Source organism: Cotesia typhae, unplaced genomic scaffold (assembly GCF_013202065.1).
Source record: "Cotesia typhae breed Kobodo isofemale line unplaced genomic scaffold, CoteBio_Ctyphae contig_5, whole genome shotgun sequence".
Lineage (NCBI taxonomy): Eukaryota > Metazoa > Arthropoda > Insecta > Hymenoptera > Braconidae > Cotesia > Cotesia typhae.
In genome coordinates, this window is record NW_027423757.1 from 301,876 (window position 1) to 320,407 (window position 18,532).

Below are 18,532 nucleotides of genomic sequence, written 5' to 3' on the forward strand. Positions count from 1 at the left end.
AATCTTAAAAACGAACGTATGTAATGACGTATAGTTATATAAAAATTATATGCAATTATATATAACCTTAAAAACAAACATATGTAAAGACATATAGTTATATATAAATTACATATAATTATATATAGACTTATATAATTATATATAACCTTAAAAACGAATATACAATCGTGGTCATTAATTTAAGTATGTTTTTAATATTACTGAAAAATAGCCGTTTGTAAAATAGAATGTTTGTTAACTCTAAATTTGGAAATCAGTTGATAATGTCATCTGTAAAATTTGTCGCAAATAAAAAATGATATTAATGAAATTAGCGAAATTTAAATTTCACCAATTATAAATTTAGTCATTTAAAAAATAGCGAAAAACAAAAATCTGTAGATACGTGAATTTAGCCAATTCTTACTGCAGAAACTTGTCAAATTAGCCGATTATAAACTTTGTGAAATGTAAAATTAGCTGTTTCTAAATCTCTCGTAATTCTTTAACGGATCGACGAATCAAAAAACGCTTTGAGGCATCTGAAAGGACTTTCATAAATTTAATTTCTCTGAAAATTAGAGCAGATTCGACTGACTCATTCAAAAGTTATAAGAAGTTTAAAAACGGCTAATTTTACAATTCGTAAAGTTAACAATCGGCTAATTTTATAAGTTTCTGTAGTAAGAATTTGCTAAATTCACGTAGCCGAAGATTTTTGTTTTTCGCTATTTTATAAATGACTGAATTTTGATTTGGTGAAATTTCCATTTCGCTAATTTCATTAATATCATTTTTTAGTTCCGACTTATTTTATAAATTACATTATCAACTAATTTTCAAATTTATAGTTTATAAACGTTCGAGTTGAAAAATGGCTATTTTCCAGTAAACTTAAAAACATACTTAAATTAATGACCACGATTGTATGTAATGACATATAGTTATATATAAATTATATGAAGTCATATATAGATTATATATGGTTCTATAGAATTATATATAATTTTTTTTACCCGGGAGACTATATATGTAAAAGGCCAGATAAATCAAACAGAGTTTGGTAATTATGTAATTATTTTAATTTAAAATAAAATTGCTGTACATTTTTGTGTAAAATTATGTAAAATAAAACTTTTCAAAATTATATATAACTCTACGAAATCACAAAAGTCATTATATATAATTATACGAAACCCTGAACATTATATATAATTATACGAAATCCCGACAGTCATTATATATAATTATATATAAATCATATATAATTATATATAGTTATATGTAAAGGTTTTTACCCGGGTTGCTTAAATATAATCACGAACAGTTAGTTATAGATCAATATTCGACCTGTTAGCTCTGACATCACGCGAGAAGAGAGATATTAAGAGATATGTCATAAGCCAACGCTTCGGTTCTGGCGAAACAGGACACTTTTTTTCGACAATATCCGATAATTTAAATCTTTTTCAATGAGCGTGATCAGACCGCCACTGGGCCTTCCAAGAATTTTGTTTTTGATTGCCGGAGATCACACTTTGTTATTATTATTATTATTTATTGTTTGAAGACCATGAAGTCGTAGCTCCTTGCGGCCTTCCAAAATACATAACATTAAATGTTAAATTAACAAAATTAGTGTATTACAAATATTTTTAATACATTTATATACATATAATGCATACATCAATACATCACTTCATCATCAAATACAAAAAATATTTTATTAGAGATTGTGATCAAATCTTCCATTCTCTTCACTTAACAAATACTCAAAACACGCTTTACGGAAAGCAGGAAAAGTCAATTGTGTGGTGCAATATGAAGGTAACCGATTCCATACTCTAATTGCACATACCAAGAAAGATTTGTCATATTTGGTGCTGTGGCAACCAGGTATAACAAGCAAATTATTACGTTCTACAAAATATTACTTAGAGTTAACCAACACAGTTCTTTGTAGTACCTCGTAACATGTTCAAATCTAGATAATTTAAATATATACCTAACACAAGCATTTAGTTTGCGTTGCAGTCTAAGTTGTTGTTGAGCTGTTAAATCGGTATACACCGCTGCGCAATAATCGAATACTGGAAAAATCAAGGTAGTTACTAGTCTTTTCTTGACCGCGAAACTAAAGGCGTTGCCGTTCATTTTAAGTTGGGCAAGAATCCTCATGGTCTTCTTGCAAATTTCCGAAACCTGCAAGGACCAGGTAAGAGTATCCTCAAGCACTACGCCCAAGTATCTAACCGATTTACAATAATCAATGACAATATCGTTTTTAACAATGTTAGGTACAGGAACATGCTGAAGATCCGCAAGCTTGAAAACAGTGCCAAAGATCATCGCCTTCATCTTACTAAGATTCATCTTTAACCCATTCTTAACGCACCATTCCGTTATAACAGCTATCTCCTCATTCAAAGTATTGATACATCTCGATAAATCGCATAATCTACAATTTAAGTAAATGACTAAATCGTCAGCATAGAAAAGATGTTTACAACATTTGAGGAGACGCCCTAAGTCTGTTACATAGATAGAGTATAATAATGGGCCGAGGACACTACCCTGTGGCACACCACACAAAATGTCCTTCCCCACAGATGTTATGCCATTACTATCACGCACAGCTTGCAATCTACCTACTAAGTAAGATAAAATCCAATTGATTACATTGCAGCTGAATCCCATAGCTTTTAATTTGAACATGAGAACATCAAAGATTACAGAATCAAACGCTTTACTAAAATCAAAGAATACCGCAACAGTAATGTTAGTTTCATCCATACCTAACCTGATGTCGTCACAAAATTTTAAGAGAGCATCTTGCGTATTGAGTCCTACACGGAACGCTGTCTGAAATTCATCAACGATACCATTAACTAACAGGTATTCAAGAATTTGATCATGAACACATCGCTCTAAAGCCTTCGACAATGTACAGAGTAACGATATAGGCCTGTAATCTGCATAGCTAGCAGGACTGCGCACTTTTGGCAAAGGCAGCACATAAGATTTCTTCCAGGCCGATGGGAAAGAGCCAGAAGACAACGAGAGATTAAAGAGATTAGTTATATGAAACAGAAAATAGGGTAACAAAATTTTGTAAGTCTTTATCTCAAAGTGATCAGGACTCATTGACCCAGAAGTCAATCTCATGCAAGCTTGCCTTACATTTGGTAAGGTCAGTTCTTTAAATTCAAATGAGCTACTGTGTTTTACCACACAAGTTTCTAGGTAATCAAAATCTATGTCCTGCAAAGGCGGACCGACAGCATTAACAAAGTACTCGTTCATTTCATCTAAATTAAGATCTGGAGCCGCATACATGTCATGTCGCTTAGCTAAACCTAAATTATGGAAATCATTCCACAAAGATTTCGCACACTTACAGTTTTGAAATCGACTAACAAAATATTCTTTTTTCGCATCTATAATTTTACGCTTAATAACTTTACGCATTCCAGAGTACTCTTTGTAGGCAAATCCCGATCTTTTAAAAATCCTATACAGCTTCGACCGACGGCGCTGAAGAGTCTTAACTTCTTGAGTCACCCAGGGTGCAGGTTGATCACGAACTTCAACTTCTCTCAAAGGCGCTACTGCTTCAATCACTTGACGAATGTGTTGATGAAGCAAATTATTCATTTCGTCAACCGACTCAGAATGCTCAACGTGTGACAGATCTAAGTTGTCGCAGATATTTCGCATCAAGGTGTCATCAATATGGTTCCAACTCCTGCACCAGATCTTTTTACGCCCATGCACTGGAACAGAGTAATCGTAAATAATCGAGATAAGATCATGATCTGCTAAAAACGGTTCTGATGACTGTCTAGAAGAAATTACTAAGTCCTCATGACTAACCAAGCAATGATCAATCCAGGAGTGACTATCAGCTGAATGATGAGTAGCTTCGAAGTTGACCAGATGCATACCGAGACTTCCATAGAATTCTAGTAGGAGATCCGATCTTGAGTTAGCGGCTTGCATATTAATATTAAAATCCCCAAGAAGAATAACATGATTGTAATGTGACATAATGTCGTCCATATCAGCCTCCAATAGATTTAACGATGAAGAAGTAGGCGGATTATATACTACTCCCACTAATATTTTTTGTCTCGTCGAGTGCCAGATTTCAATAAGCAAATATTCCGGGTGACCAGGAATATATTTAGAACTGATGATAAATTTTGACGAAAGCGAGTCTTTGACGTACAACGCAACACCTCCCCCACTCCTTTGATACCGATCATTCCTGTGCAGTGTAAATGATGGAATATGAAATTGAGCATCTGACATGTTTGCGTTTAACCATGTTTCGCTAACAGCAATAACATCAAAAGTATGCGTCCTAAAAATTCTCTAAACAAAATGAAGTTGCAGTTTAATGAACGAATATTAACGTGACAGACACTGAGAGGAACTTGAGCAGAGGTAGTTGATTGACTCACTCGTTCCTGAGCAAGCGATAATGATGATGAAGTGAATGAAAGTTATTGACATGAACGAATGTGCTTTTTAAGCTCCTCTATCCCATTAGATGACAATAGTTTTAGCGGCGGTTTCTCAGAATCTATTCTGACGAACACTGAGGCTGCAGCAATCCACACATTTTTTGCAAGCAGCTTAGGATAGTCCTTTAATAACTGCAACCGAAATTTATATAAATCACGCGGATGACGGCGATGAAGACGCACAGGGTCCTGCGAGATATTTTCCTTGGCTATCAAATCATTATTTTTAATAATAATATCTCTGGACTTCTTGATCATTACATCGACAGCTTCTTTGCAGTCAAACTTTATAAGCACATCCCTCCGTTTTTGCCTAGCATTCCTTGTCCTAGCTTCAGCTACTTTGCCAATTCTTTTTACATATTTGACTCCGAAATCATCCCGAGGGACGTCAAGGACGTCAAATAAATTTTTTACAACTTCCTTGAGATTTTCCTCCCCTACTTCTTCTAAACCAGATATTGAAATCTCATCCGCAAGAGCTTGTGCCTCAATTTGTAAGGCCCTTTGTTCAAAATTGCAATTCAGTAAAATATCGGCTGCCCTCAAAACCTTCTCAGCTTCCTTTTTTGAGCCATCTGAAAATCCCTTATTTTCAAGCTCACTCACTCTTTTCTCCAAACTGATAAATTTAGTATCCAATGCAGCCTGCTTAGAGATAATATCATCCACTTTTTCATGTAACTCTTGTGCTGACTTTTCAAGGTTATCCAATTTATCAAGCTTACTTAGCTTGGGTAAATGAATAGCAATCGATGTCAATAAATTCATCGAGTTAGTTTCTGGGCATGCTGGGCATTGTTTATGTACCGCATTTAAAGCATCGGTTGCGGAACCAAAGTTATATCTGATCTTGACACACGACACATGAAATTTATGATGTAGATGACAGTTCGCCTTAATGCAGTGTGCCGAGTCCGAAATCTCCGAAAAACATAAAACACAGGTCATAATGAATACAACACCTTTCCAATAAGTCAGTCAGATGGTAGCACTAAACAGGCAGAGTCTCACAAGTCAACGGCAAAGTCCAACCTCCAAATTATATTAATTGAAGTTGATCACAAATAACAAATGAGCCAATTAATACTCTATGACAGTTAATAGATACAAATATTCGCAATAAATTACTGTTCAAGAAACTGTCCTGACAGCAAAAAATATATAAAATCAAACTGAAGTTAAGGTAAATAACGTAGCACGAGAAAAAGACGCTACTCACTGTATATTCACTGTACACTACACTTTGTTGTATAAATCTAATGAGGAAGGAAGATTGGTTTTGCTTGTAGTGCGCTATGTCTCTGAAATATGGATTATAGTCCCTTCTTTGAGGCTGAGCAAAACTTGAGGTTTCGGGATACCTCGTGCATTCCAGAATGTTATTACCGTAACATCCTGGGCGTTACTCTGTTTTTGGAATGAAACCGCTTTAGTTTATTGTCATATGAGATATGAGAACTTCTCGTGGAAGAAATGTTGCCAGCGGTTTCAGGTCTTGACCTGCTGGGGCCATTTCTGTGCAAATCGAGAGGCCAAGTTTGGGGCAGAGTCCAAACTTTTTTCGACTTGTAGTCATCCCATTGATGCCAAATGCCGTCAATTTGGATGGATCTTTGGCCAGTTTTGACTTGGTTACCTGCAGTTCTGAGTCTGAGAACTTCGTGTCAGATCACCCGGGCGATGGCAGAATCAGCTGGCGTCCTATCGTGGTCAATGTACACAGAACTTGGGAAAGCTGATCTTTTGTTGAGCATAATTTCTTTTTTTGTTAGTGCAGAGTTTAAAGTGCACCGTATGATATTGTTGTTTTTGCCCACGAAGTCCACCTGCATGATGACGGTTGTTTCCTTGAAACGCTGCTCTAGGAGTCGAAAAGCAGAATCTAGTGTTGAGGTTGATGGTGGTAAATTAGCAAGTCCACGTATGATGATGTTGTTTGTTCGCCTTCTACGCTCGATCTCGTTGATGGCGATATTTATCAGGTTGAGTTCCTGGTTACGGGAGCAACTAGATTCCGTGGGCCGTCGTTGCTCCATTGCCGTGACTCTCGTTTTGATGCGGTATAACTCTTGTTTCAAATTAGTAGATTTAATGGTGAGCTCATCAGATCGCTGATCGACTCGACTTGAAAACTTATTGGTTTCGTTGGAGATTCACTCAAATACTTCGGCCTTAAATTTGGCCATATCGCTTTTATCCTCGTGTCTCCAAATCATGAGTTGCTTCATTAAGTCCTGGAGTGAATTCACCTCAGGAATAGGTGGTAATAGAAGTGGTATAGAATGGGGAGCACCAGCTGATGTTGTCTGGCTTGAAACCTGAGAGTTTAGTTTGGTTTGTGCCTTGTCGTTCAACTTTGCAAGTCTCTCGGTGTTGGAGAGTCTTCCATTCCTTTTGACTTCCTTAGAGTCTAAGTCAGCATGTTCGTGGTTGGACTAGAGCTCCTCAATCGCTGTCATCGTCCATTGAGTTGTCTTATTCGAGCGAGGTGTTGTTTATGTATTCACCAGTATGTATGAGTAGAGAGCTTGTGGATGTGTTATTGTAGAAGTCATTGTTCGGCGCGAGTTCGTTTCCGACCGGGGTACTATCTGTTGTTAGATTAGGTAACTCGTGATTGAAATTGATGATTGTGGATAGGAGCTTACCACTATATCAACAGGCCTCTCCAAGCGTGTGATAAACTAACCTCACTTTTTAACGAAAAGCAAACGCGTTTGAATGACAATTGCACTAAAAAAACGCACGTTGTTGATTGAAGTTGATATCTAGAAATATTAGCGAGAGTTTAATACAGCACTGCAACAACATTGGCAACCAAGCACCAGATGGTGTTGTCAAAAAACGAATAAATACGCTCGGATTGTAGCCACTTGCAACTCCTGCAGCATCAATAGTATTCATTAATTAGAAATTGTACATTCTAAATAAATACTCCACGTATTTAATTGTTTAAAAATGTTGATTTAAAAGAATTGAAAATTTTGAAATTCGAATTCTTTTTAATAATTTAAATTATTTTGTTTGTATATGTAGATGTACAGTTTGCATGGAGCGGCTGCTTCTCAATTCTTTTCAATCAGTATTTTTAACCAGGGATATTACATGTAAATCAAAGATAACTATTTTCGTTCTGATAAAGTAACTCAGTATATGTTAAAGAATAAAAATGCACACAATTTTCAATACGTATGCATAGTTTGTAAGTATTTTACTAACGCAAAATTTTTAATAAAGCAAAAGAATATTATGCTATAATATCTTGATACGATTTGTAATAGAATCGTTATAATTATTATTGAATTGGTCTTTTTGATGAATTACTACGACAACTACTTTTTATCGTACATGGTCACGCTTGGCCAAACCCGGTCATGAATGATCGTACAAAGCCATACGCAGCTAAGCAGGTTCATGCTTACTTATTCTGTTCAATCACACATGTTCGTGCTGATCAAGCTTAGTCAAGCATAAATCATGTATGACCATTTAAGGGCATGTACAGTCATTCATGATAATCTCCACTGTGTTAAACGACTTTATACATGATCAAGCTCTACCAAGCATGAATCATGCATGATCAAGCAAGTTTCTTGTATGACCATACAAGACCGTATTTCGTCATGCAGATTCACGCATGACCTTTTAGTTCTCACGGTACACAGTCATGCACAGTCGAGTATGGTTGTGTATGATTATGCATAATCATGACAGACCTTGCGAAATAACGCATGTTTAAGAGTACATGATTATTATATACCACAATCGTGCATGATCATACACAACTCATGTATTGTCATGCATGATTATGGTATTATGCTGATTATGCCTGATTCATGCTCGGTCAAGCACAATCATATATGCTGATTTTTTTCCGGGTAAAAGAAATTTCATCGTTAGGTATGAACAATAGTTTATTGATAATTTTTTTACATTTTTATAATTAAACATATTTAAATATATAAGTACAAATAAAAAATAACTTAATTATCACTAATTAGTTGAGTTTCTTGTATAAGGACTTTTTCACCTGCTTTGAAGGCCGGCATTCCGAGATAAGGACAGCTGCCACAACGAAAAGCATCACCAAGATAACACTGCAAAATAATTAGATTAATATAATAAATCAGGAAAATTATTACTGATTTCAAAAAGTGAGAAATGTAAATACTCGACAAGCTACTGATATTCGTATTAGTAAGTATTCAAAACTAGATCGTAGTAGGTGTATTTTCAGAAATTTTATTTTTTTCATTACATCACAAATGAATTTTGGAATTAAATAAAATAAAATTTACAAAAAAGAACAAATGACTAATTTTTGTGAAAGCTTCTTGTTGCCCAAATTTTTGATTTTTCTAAAGAATAATGGAAAAAACTAAAATTTTTGAAATTAGATTTACTACGACTTACTCTTCAGTATGAGTGGCAGACATTAAAAAGAAATTAAGTGACAGATTGTCCAAATCTTTTTACATTTACATCGAAAACATATCGGTATTGTCATTCTAATACGTCATATTCCACAAAATTTGACAACTTGACTTTTTTTTTTAAATTTAACCATAACAACATGCGAGTCTTCTTAAAAATTCAAAAGTCAAATAATTTAATAAATTTTTTCATCCATCGAATCCCCTTTAATCAATGTCAAAATTGAACTATTCTATCGTCTGCTGTAAAATTTTCTGCGGGATACGATCGACATATTAGAATGACAGTATCGATATACTGCTTGATTTGAAACATAATATCGAATAAATCGCACAAGAAATAAATATAAAATAATAACATTGGCCCAGAAAAAAAAAGAGGTCCGCACTTTTGACCGGACCTATCTACCTTTAAGTATTTTGACGCTCTGAATTCGAATCTGAAGTCAGTTTTGCTTGTACACCCTTACAATTTTGAGTAAAATGCAAAAAACCTAAAAAAAAAAGGCAAAAAATTTCGAAAAACTGCAGTCACAGCGATGAATAAATTTTTGTGGACTCAGATCAAGTATGATTTTTATGTATTTCAATTCACTGAATCTAAATCTAAATGTTAAGTAATATGTTGAGCCGTCAAAATTTGGAAAAATTGCAAAGAACTCGAAAAAATTCCAATAAATCATGAAAAATCGAAATATATCAAGATGAAAACAATTTTTTGAATTCAGATTGAGTATGATTTTTATGTACTTTGTTCCACTGAATTTGAATCTGAAGTTTTCTTGTCTCATTAAGGTTTTAAAATTTTTTTAAATCTTAAAAAGTCAAAAAAATCGAAAAAATTGCTGTCATAAATATAAGAAGTTATAAATTAACACAATTGTTAATGACTTGGGTGTATTTATATGTTTGAAATATGATCTTAGAATTGAAAAATTGACAAAATTTTAAAATCTATAAAAAATTTCTGTAACTAGAACGAAGAGAACGATTTTCTCGAATTTCAAACTGTTATTTGTTGGTATCGAACTCTTTCGTTCTCAAACGATCTTCATTCTCAGAATTTTTATCTTCAGAGATTTACTCTTCTACTTATTCCATTCGCACGTCTTTTTTTTTTCTACTTCCATCTCTTTAAAAGCCTCAATTTCGTCTACGACTATAATGTTTTCTGAGGTTTAATAACTGATAAAAAATTGGCGTACTGTATTTTATTTCTATTATTCGAGGAAAAAACAGCAATTTCAATCATACAAAAGTAACAGTTTTGCGAACTTCTCGGTGAAGTCCCGATCATAGGGACTATAAATTCCAAGTTTTCTTTTATATATATATATATATATATATATATATATATATATATATATATATATATATATATATATATATATATATATATTCAGTAAGCTTTAATTTGCTTATTTATATATTTTAAAAAATTCAACAATTTAGGAGTGACAGAAATTTAAATTCTTCAAAACACACAAAAATTGAAATTTTTACTGTTTCTTTGCGAAATAACTATTGAATGTGATCAGTTGTAAATTTCTTTTCAAATTGTATCTGAAAGCTTATTAAATAAGCTGCAATTTGTAAACCTCACCATTAGTGTAGACCAAAAATTACCTACTCACTCAGACAGATCTAATGAAATTCCACTTTTGCATTCGTTTTGATGTCATTGTTTTATTGTAACAGCAATTTATTTTTACTTCTTAGATATATATTGATTTATATATTTATATTACTCTTGTCGACGGAATATCTTTTTTACACATATTATAATAACTATTAGGGTATTTCGTTTTTAGGTGATATTTTTTTTTTTTTTTTTTTTCCGGTCCTACCTGAAAATCTGATAATTTATGGACAAAAAAAATATCGCCGCCGAAAAAAAAAAAATCTAAGTTAATTAGAAGCTCCACTCATTGAAAAATTCGATTTCCCATATAAATAACCCAAGGAAAATTTTTTTTCGGTTTCTATTCTATTTGTCGGGATTAAAAAAATTTTTTCAGAAAAAATGGAAATACAGCTTTCGTAGGAAATTTAATTTTTTACAAAAAAGTTCCTTTAAGTAAACACTCTCCGACCCATAATTTTTGAGTTCTTGAGCTAAAAAGATGAATGTTAATAATTCTTGATACCAAATTTTTTTAAATTGGAATTTTTTAATCTTACATTAGACATTATTTACAATTAACGCTGGAAAGTTATTAAATTGTTAATTTTAGCAACGATGAAGTTTTGTGTTTAGCAAATAAACATAAATTCTCATGCATAAATCATTAGAATTACTAAAAGTGATTTTTTTTTCTTTCATTTCAGAGTTGATAACATTAAAATTTATTTATTAGCATTAGGAAATTGCTTTCTATACTTTGCCACAACTTGTAATATGTATTGTTACTGATCTTCGTTATAAGTTAGACTTCGATTTTATGATTCTATTAATTGAAATTCTCGCTCAACAGTATCATTTACGACGTGTACATTTCTTAAAATTATTAAGCACGTATTATGATCTTTGTCAGATTTTCATTGATCTGGATGTAATTTTAAAAATTCAGTGGGAAGTTAAAATCGCTTAAATATAACTATCGACTTTCGATGCAAAACTGTTCTAATTTTTTGTCATGAAAGAAAAAATCTTAAATTTTTTTATGTTAACACATTTTAAATTCGTACTTTATTTCTTCTAAATCCAATGGCACAACACCTCAGCATAGATTTTTTCGCTCGTTATCCAAAAATATTTTTTTTTCATATGTATACGTTAAGCATCCATTTTTATTTTGATTTACAAAGTCAAATAGTTTATGGGACAAAAGCTGGATATCGACTTATTTTGTTTTTTGACAAGCTGATTTAGTACAAAAAGAATTTTGTTTTACTTTAATCCACTTATTGTACAAGTTTTTCAATTTTTCAATACTATTTTGAACTCTCATCACAAGGATTTTCGTTTTACTCCAAACAATATTCACATCATCAATCAAAATTTTCATACTTTTATTCAGTTGTTTATCGAAAGATTTATAACTGTACATAAACAAACTCAATAATTCCCGATTAGTAGGTAGCTTTCGTTAGGACAAAAATTTACGTTCGTGGCTAATTAAATAAAAATTCCTACAATAGTCTTTGATAGACATTTTACTAAAATATTAGTCTAATCACTACCTCCAATTTACTTCACACTTATTATCATTACTACTAGTATTTATTACCAATAAAAAAACAATAAAAACTGAGTTTAATTAATTCATTTGTCAATATTAATGAAGAGCAGAACCTTATGTATAGTGTAGTAAAGGATAGATAAAGTCAAGAACAGCGTAATCGTGCCGCAAAATAGAATTGAAAAATCTTGAAAATCAAACTATGCGCACAAATTTGAATTTTAGTTCATTGATATTATGATTTAATAGAAATTATGTATTAAAATTTATCTTTATTAGCTAAATACAAAACGCCATCTCTAAAATTTACAATTCAATTACTTTCCAGCGTTAGTTGTAAACAATATCTAATGTAAGATTAAAAAAATTCCAATTTAAAGAAAATTTGGTATCAATTACTGTTAACATTCATCTATTCAGCTCAACAACTTAAAAACTATTGGTCGGAGAGTGCTTGCTTAAAGGACCTTTTTTGTAGCAAATTTAATTTCCTACAAAAACGGTACTTCCATTTTTTCTAAAAAAATGTTTTCAATACCGAAAAATAGAGTAGAAACCGAAAAAAATTTTTCCCTCTGTTATTTATATGGGAAATCGATTTTTTCAATGCGTAAAGTTCCTAATTAACTTAAAATATTTTTTTCGGCGGCAATATTTTTTTTTCATCTATAAATTATCAAATTTTCAAGTAGAACCGAAAAAGAAAATAAGACGAAGGTTGATCCTAAAGGCCATCCCTGCAACCACCCGCTTATTTTGTGCAAGTGCTCAAGATAACACATTACGTTTTTGAGCTCTTCGAGCTCGAAACTCTAATAGCAGTTTAATAAAACATAACTTTTTGAATTTTCAAACCGCATTCGATCCAAACTGTATTCAAATAACGGGGTAAAAAAAATAACTTCCCGATTATTGAAAATCTTCGATCTATGTTTTTCTTGGGCCGGTGTAATTAACTAGAAATTTAAATAGCGCGCTACTTGCGTTTCTTAATTTTAACTAATAATGATTAGTGTCCCATTTTTTGCGAGTTTCGACCTATGACTAACTTCAAAACTTTCATGCATTTTAATTTAGAGGATTATGAAAATATTTTTAGACAACTCGTAACAGTAAATTTAATGACATGAGTTGGTACATCTTTGCAGACGAATTAATTAGTTATCACTAATAAATCTTGCGGTTATTCAAGAAAAGGATACATGAAAGTAAACTATGTAGTCATGAGTATTTGAAGAGTGTTTACGGCGGAAGACTCAAGATAATGAAAAAATTTAGAAATTTTTCCAAGAAATATTTTATCGATATTTTTAAAATATCATCTTGTAGATAAAGTATCGAATAAAATCAATCAATACAACAGTACAGCACAATAGTATATGATGAGAAGGTATTTTATTAATAATAGGAGTTTTTAGCTTAATAATTTATCCGTGTACTTACATTTCCACATGATGACTTTTGATTTTTCAAGTCAAGTTCAGCTTCATTTAATTCTTGAGCCAAACCACATGTACAGTCCTTACATGCTTTGCGTTTTCCCGTTGTGCCACACACTAAAATCATTTAAATTGATATCAGAATTCTTTATTACATTGTTACATTAAAAAAATTAACTGAATGATTATTGTAAATTTCTGTCTTTCCAGTCAGGTTATCTTGTTTATACAAAAATGAAATACATGGTCCACCCTAAAATCCAATTCAAAAACTGTCCGCTGTTTTCAACCGGAGTGTTCGTGAATGTATTCATTTGTATGCTAATAAGATTTTCAAACAAAATTTAATACTAACAGTGTTGAACCACACCACAAACATTGGCTGTACGGGACTCCCTAAAGGCTAGCTAAGCACAACTCAGCAAGGAAAACATTGATAATCACTCAGAAGTTGAGATAAAATACTTGTTATACCTTTTAAGGAACTGGAATCAGGTTTTGCTTTATCCTCATCATTCAAAATATCATCCTCATCTATGATGTCATCATCAATTTCTATTTTCCAAACAGAAGTCGGACTTTTTGTAGGTTGAAAAGCTACTGATGACCCAATCTAATAAAAAATAAATTGAACCTCTTTAGATAAAATGTATAAGAAATAAAGTATTTTTTGAAATAATTGGAAAGTCCAAAATACTCGATTCTTAAACTAGAAATTTTTAACTTGTAATATTGTAAATTAATTATTCCATTTCATATCACTTAATTTTCAAATTCATACTTGTGTTTAGTTAGTTTTCTAAGGTTGGGCGGTAGTAATTTTGTTTTCAAAAATTTGATTTTCCTAATTACTTCTCGAATAAATTTTGAAATAAAAAAAAACAAAGTTTTCGAAAAAAAGCATTTATTACGACTCACTCTCAACATATTTTTAGAGATGTTGACAGAAACTTGTTTGTAAATTTTTACTCATTTATTTTTAAAAGTTCATAAGGTCTGAATTAAACAAAATTAATGTTATATAGTACGTTTGAAAATTAATAGTTTTAAACTAATTTAATATAACTAAATCATTATGAAGGTAATTTTTTCTGTCTTACTATGTAGTTGTTGAAAATTATATAATAACAAAATTTTTTTCTTCATTTATTTTTTGATTTTCTACTAAACATCGGGTTGTTTGGCCATAAAATATATTTACTAGCGTTACCAGAGTATATCTGGAGATTGAAAGCTGGGGTAGAGAGCAGTCTGTTCATGACAAGAAAGAGAGCCAGCAGATACTTAGTGGACATTCTAAGGATGGAGGATAGCAGGTGGCCTAAGCTATGTCTTAGGGAAGAAGTGAGAAATATAATGAATGGTAAGCCGTCCAAGTGGGGTAAAGCAGTAGTACAAACGCTAGAGTTAATGGAATGTGAGGACGTATTGGAGCTCATCTGAAGACGACATGACCCAGACGAGGTGCAGCAAAGACTAGACGAAGGTTTTGGAGTACTACGAGTCCTGGAAGAGAAGAAGACCAGAGAAATGGTGTATAAGTCAACTTTCTGCCCACTCTACAAGTTCATGAAGACCTCAGAAGGCTGCGAGGACTACTGGAAAGATAAAACTGATGAAAGCTGGACGAAAGAAGTGTGGGCCAGACTAAGATGCGGCAATGTTGACCGTTGCTTCAAAAAAAGGATACAAAGATTGGACCTGTCGTATCTGTAATAGTCAGCAGGAAACAATAGCGCATTTGTTAACGTGCAGAGAAGCCAGAAACTTATGCAGTGAAAAAACAGTGCAAGTAATCCAGTCATTGACAGAAAATAAATATGAGGCAGATCTGGACTTCTTAGTCAAAGAACTTTTAAGAGGTTCTCCAGTACGAGAAGTGTGCAGTCTGATCGCAGCAATCGAGAGCCGGAAAAAGAGATGAGTAAACAGACGCAGTGCAATAAATACTATATAAGATAAAATATATATAATTATGTTATAGATAAGTACTGAATGTAAAACTGTGTCCTAGTCATGAAGTAAATAAGTAAAGTAATTTAATTTATGTAGAATGGTTAAAAACTGTACAACTTGAACTAATAAATAATCATAATAATATTTACTAGCGTTAAGCTATATGACAAGATAATTATTTAGATACAATTCAACGTTCAAAAGTTCTAGGTGCCAAAATTGATTAAAAAATCAATCTGAAGGGATGAATTAAGAGAGTTTTTATCTTAAAATTTTATATTGAAATTTTGTTCTAATTGTTTGTCTTGAATTTTAGTCTTAAGACAAAATTTTAAGACTAAAATTCAAGACAAAAAATAAGACAAAAATTAAAATACAAAATTTTAAGACAAAAACTAAAACTAAATTAAATTTCAATTTTTTGTTGATATCTTATTTCTCAATCAATGATCAACTGTAATTTCTCAAGGGTTGGACTTGGGGCAATATACTTTTGAATTTTTTTGCAGAAAATTTTATTCTCTGTAATTCTCAATAAACATAAAATTTAATTAAGTCAATACAAAATAATGGAATACGGAGAGAAAGGAATTAGACTATCTTATTTCTCTCTCTTTTAGCGAAACCAGATTCCTGGCCCTAGTTATAAGTATCGAAGACTTATAATTATAAAATTAAAAAATGATTCGTTTGAGATTATAACCCTGTATGGAGCTAGGAAAAATTATTTTATACGTTTTAATCTTGAAAATGAATTAATGTAATCGATACTTTACCTCATAAGATGGTTTTTCGCCTATGACTTGACAAATTTTAAAACATTCGTTAAAAGTTGAAAAAACTTTTGAAATTTCCCATTTTGAAGTGGAATCGGAGATAACAATTTCTTTAAAACGAAAACCATTAAGTTTCAGTTGAGTAATTTTATCAGCACATAGTTCTTCGATTTTATCTATCTGCAGAGGATCTACCAGTTTGTGTAATAAAATTGAGCCCCCAGGTTTTAGAACTCGTAGCAAATTATTTAAAGAAGTAAGCTCTGAGGTAAATGACAATATTAAATCATATTCAGTTAAATCGTTTTCACAATCGCTCAGCACTAAAAAAAAAATGATTTTATTCACATGAACAATACAATATAGTTATTTATTTTTATATTACTAGACTTCATCATAAAATTAGATTTTTTTAAACATTATTATTGTTGTTAAAGGTTTTTTTTTTTTTTTAAACATAATACAATTTTGACAAATAGAATTGATAAAAAATTCTACTTTTATAGGTAAACAAAAATATTTTTAATTGTAAGTACGTACCTTTTTGTACTTCTGTCGGATGAGTAACCGTGATTTTAGTAGAAAAATTTGTAGTTTGACTTATTTCTTGGACAAAATCATTTGCTTCATTGATTTTATTAAAATCTACAATAATCAGAATCTTAGTGTTTGGTTTGAATAAATACATGTTGGCTTAATTAAAAAGAAGGATCCGTATAATTTTACAACGGCCTGTCACTTATCTTCTGCTTCTGTGTCCACGAACGTTTCGCACGTAGTTTGCTGAAGATTTTTTGCAATACAAAACACTTGCGAAGTCGCACACAAGAAAACAAATTACCACTCGCACTTAGTTTATATAAGTAAAATATCTGGTAAATTACTGGCCAACTTTTCTACATATTTTAAGCTTATCAGTGTTATGTCGCAATAACTATAATGCTTTGGGTTGCATCTGGCAGGTGACACTACTTGTCAGATAAAACAGAATTTGAATATGTTAATTAGTTACATTTATAATTTAAATTTATATTTATATTTTATATAGATTTAGAATTTCTATTTGATTTAATTGCTGAGTTTGGTCGTTGAGTGCACACGTGTCTTCGAAAGAGAAACTTTAATCTCAAGAAATTGCTTAATAGTTGTTTGAGATTAAAGTTTATAATTATTGCTACAAAGGAATATAGTATTAGGTTCTGAAAAACCATAAAATCTTCGAGTAAACACAGAACATGTCCTTGCCACATTGACAACTTCAAGTCCTTAAAAGAAGTAACTAAATAACATAAATAATGAGTATTTAGACGCTACAACATCTGTATATATGTATGGATTTAATGTCACAATGGTTTTAGACAAATTTAATTACATATTAGAATAATTGAATAGTAAATGGTATTAAATTGAATTTAGAAATCATTAGCAAATATTTAAGTAAAATCCGCATCTGATATAATTTATTGAGCAGATAATACTTTAAAAGCCTTTTAAAATTATAACACGTTAATTGATTCTAATGAATATATGTTAATTAAATTATAAATAATAGATAAGGATGATCATTGTTAACAACGATCTGATATTATGTTATCATTACTGTCTGTACCTCGACCAGGTTTTCTGCGGTTTCCCTAGGTCGCTGTGCTGAATTTAAAGCCAGGTAAATACAGGTACATGAATATGTAAGCCAGCCGCAGCCGCAAATAATAAGTGTTATATAAAAGTAAGTTTATATAAGTACATGTAAGATAGTATATTACGCACTATGTATAAGGGTAGTTCTAGCAATAGTATAAGTGTATACGTGTAACCATAGTGGGGGAAAGTGAAGCTGATGAGTCAGAGTTGAGACTTTGTGACTTCACTTCTCCCCGAGAGCTGTAACTATTCACTCCATCTCTCCGATTTCTAAATAAACATCAACATAAAGTTCAATTGAACTCTTATCATTTAAAAATCATACCTTACCACACAATCTCAATCAGTAATTCTTTAGTATATTTCAAATTAAATTATAAAATAAAATCCCGCGTGACAATAAACAACCCACTTGTCCACGAGGTGTCATCATCAGCGAATCTAGTAACCTCGCAGGACATAACATCAGTGATGTGTTATTTTTACTTTTTTATTTTTACTAGTTACGCGTCTGAAGTTGTAACCTCATGATGACGCTTGATGCTAGCTTTGAGCGTCAAACCATAGCTCCACCTAGCTGAAATAAATAAAGAC

General features: G+C 31.8%; 2 protein-coding genes across 4 annotated transcripts; both read right to left on the minus strand.

Annotated features, from left to right (window-relative positions):
• Positions 1 to 1,902: 1,902 nt before the first annotated feature.
• LOC141531518 (uncharacterized) lies at positions 1,903 to 4,293 on the minus strand. The gene has a single exon (XM_074249384.1). It carries the CDS (start codon positions 4,291 to 4,293, stop codon positions 1,903 to 1,905), a length of 2,391 nt encoding a protein of 796 aa, XP_074105485.1.
• A 4,114-nt stretch (positions 4,294 to 8,407) lies between these two features.
• Ciapin1 (cytokine induced apoptosis inhibitor 1) lies at positions 8,408 to 17,097 on the minus strand. Of its 3 annotated transcripts, XM_074248235.1 has the most exons (6): positions 16,838 to 17,095; positions 16,298 to 16,620; positions 14,040 to 14,178; positions 13,570 to 13,682; positions 9,354 to 9,438; positions 8,408 to 8,608 (listed from the first exon to the last, which is right to left on the minus strand). In XM_074248235.1, the coding sequence occupies exons 1-5, from the start codon at positions 16,983 to 16,985 to the stop codon at positions 9,391 to 9,393; spliced, it is 771 nt and encodes a 256-aa protein (XP_074104336.1). In that variant the 5' UTR covers positions 16,986 to 17,095; the 3' UTR covers positions 8,408 to 8,608; positions 9,354 to 9,390. The 3 variants fall into 3 exon arrangements, with proteins under 3 accessions (XP_074104336.1, XP_074104335.1, XP_074104334.1); XM_074248234.1 differs by lacking the exon at positions 9,354 to 9,438 and having other exon boundaries at positions 16,838 to 17,090; XM_074248233.1 differs by lacking the exons at positions 8,408 to 8,608; positions 9,354 to 9,438 and adding an exon at positions 12,774 to 12,905 and having other exon boundaries at positions 16,838 to 17,097.
• Positions 17,098 to 18,532: the final 1,435 nt, after the last annotated feature.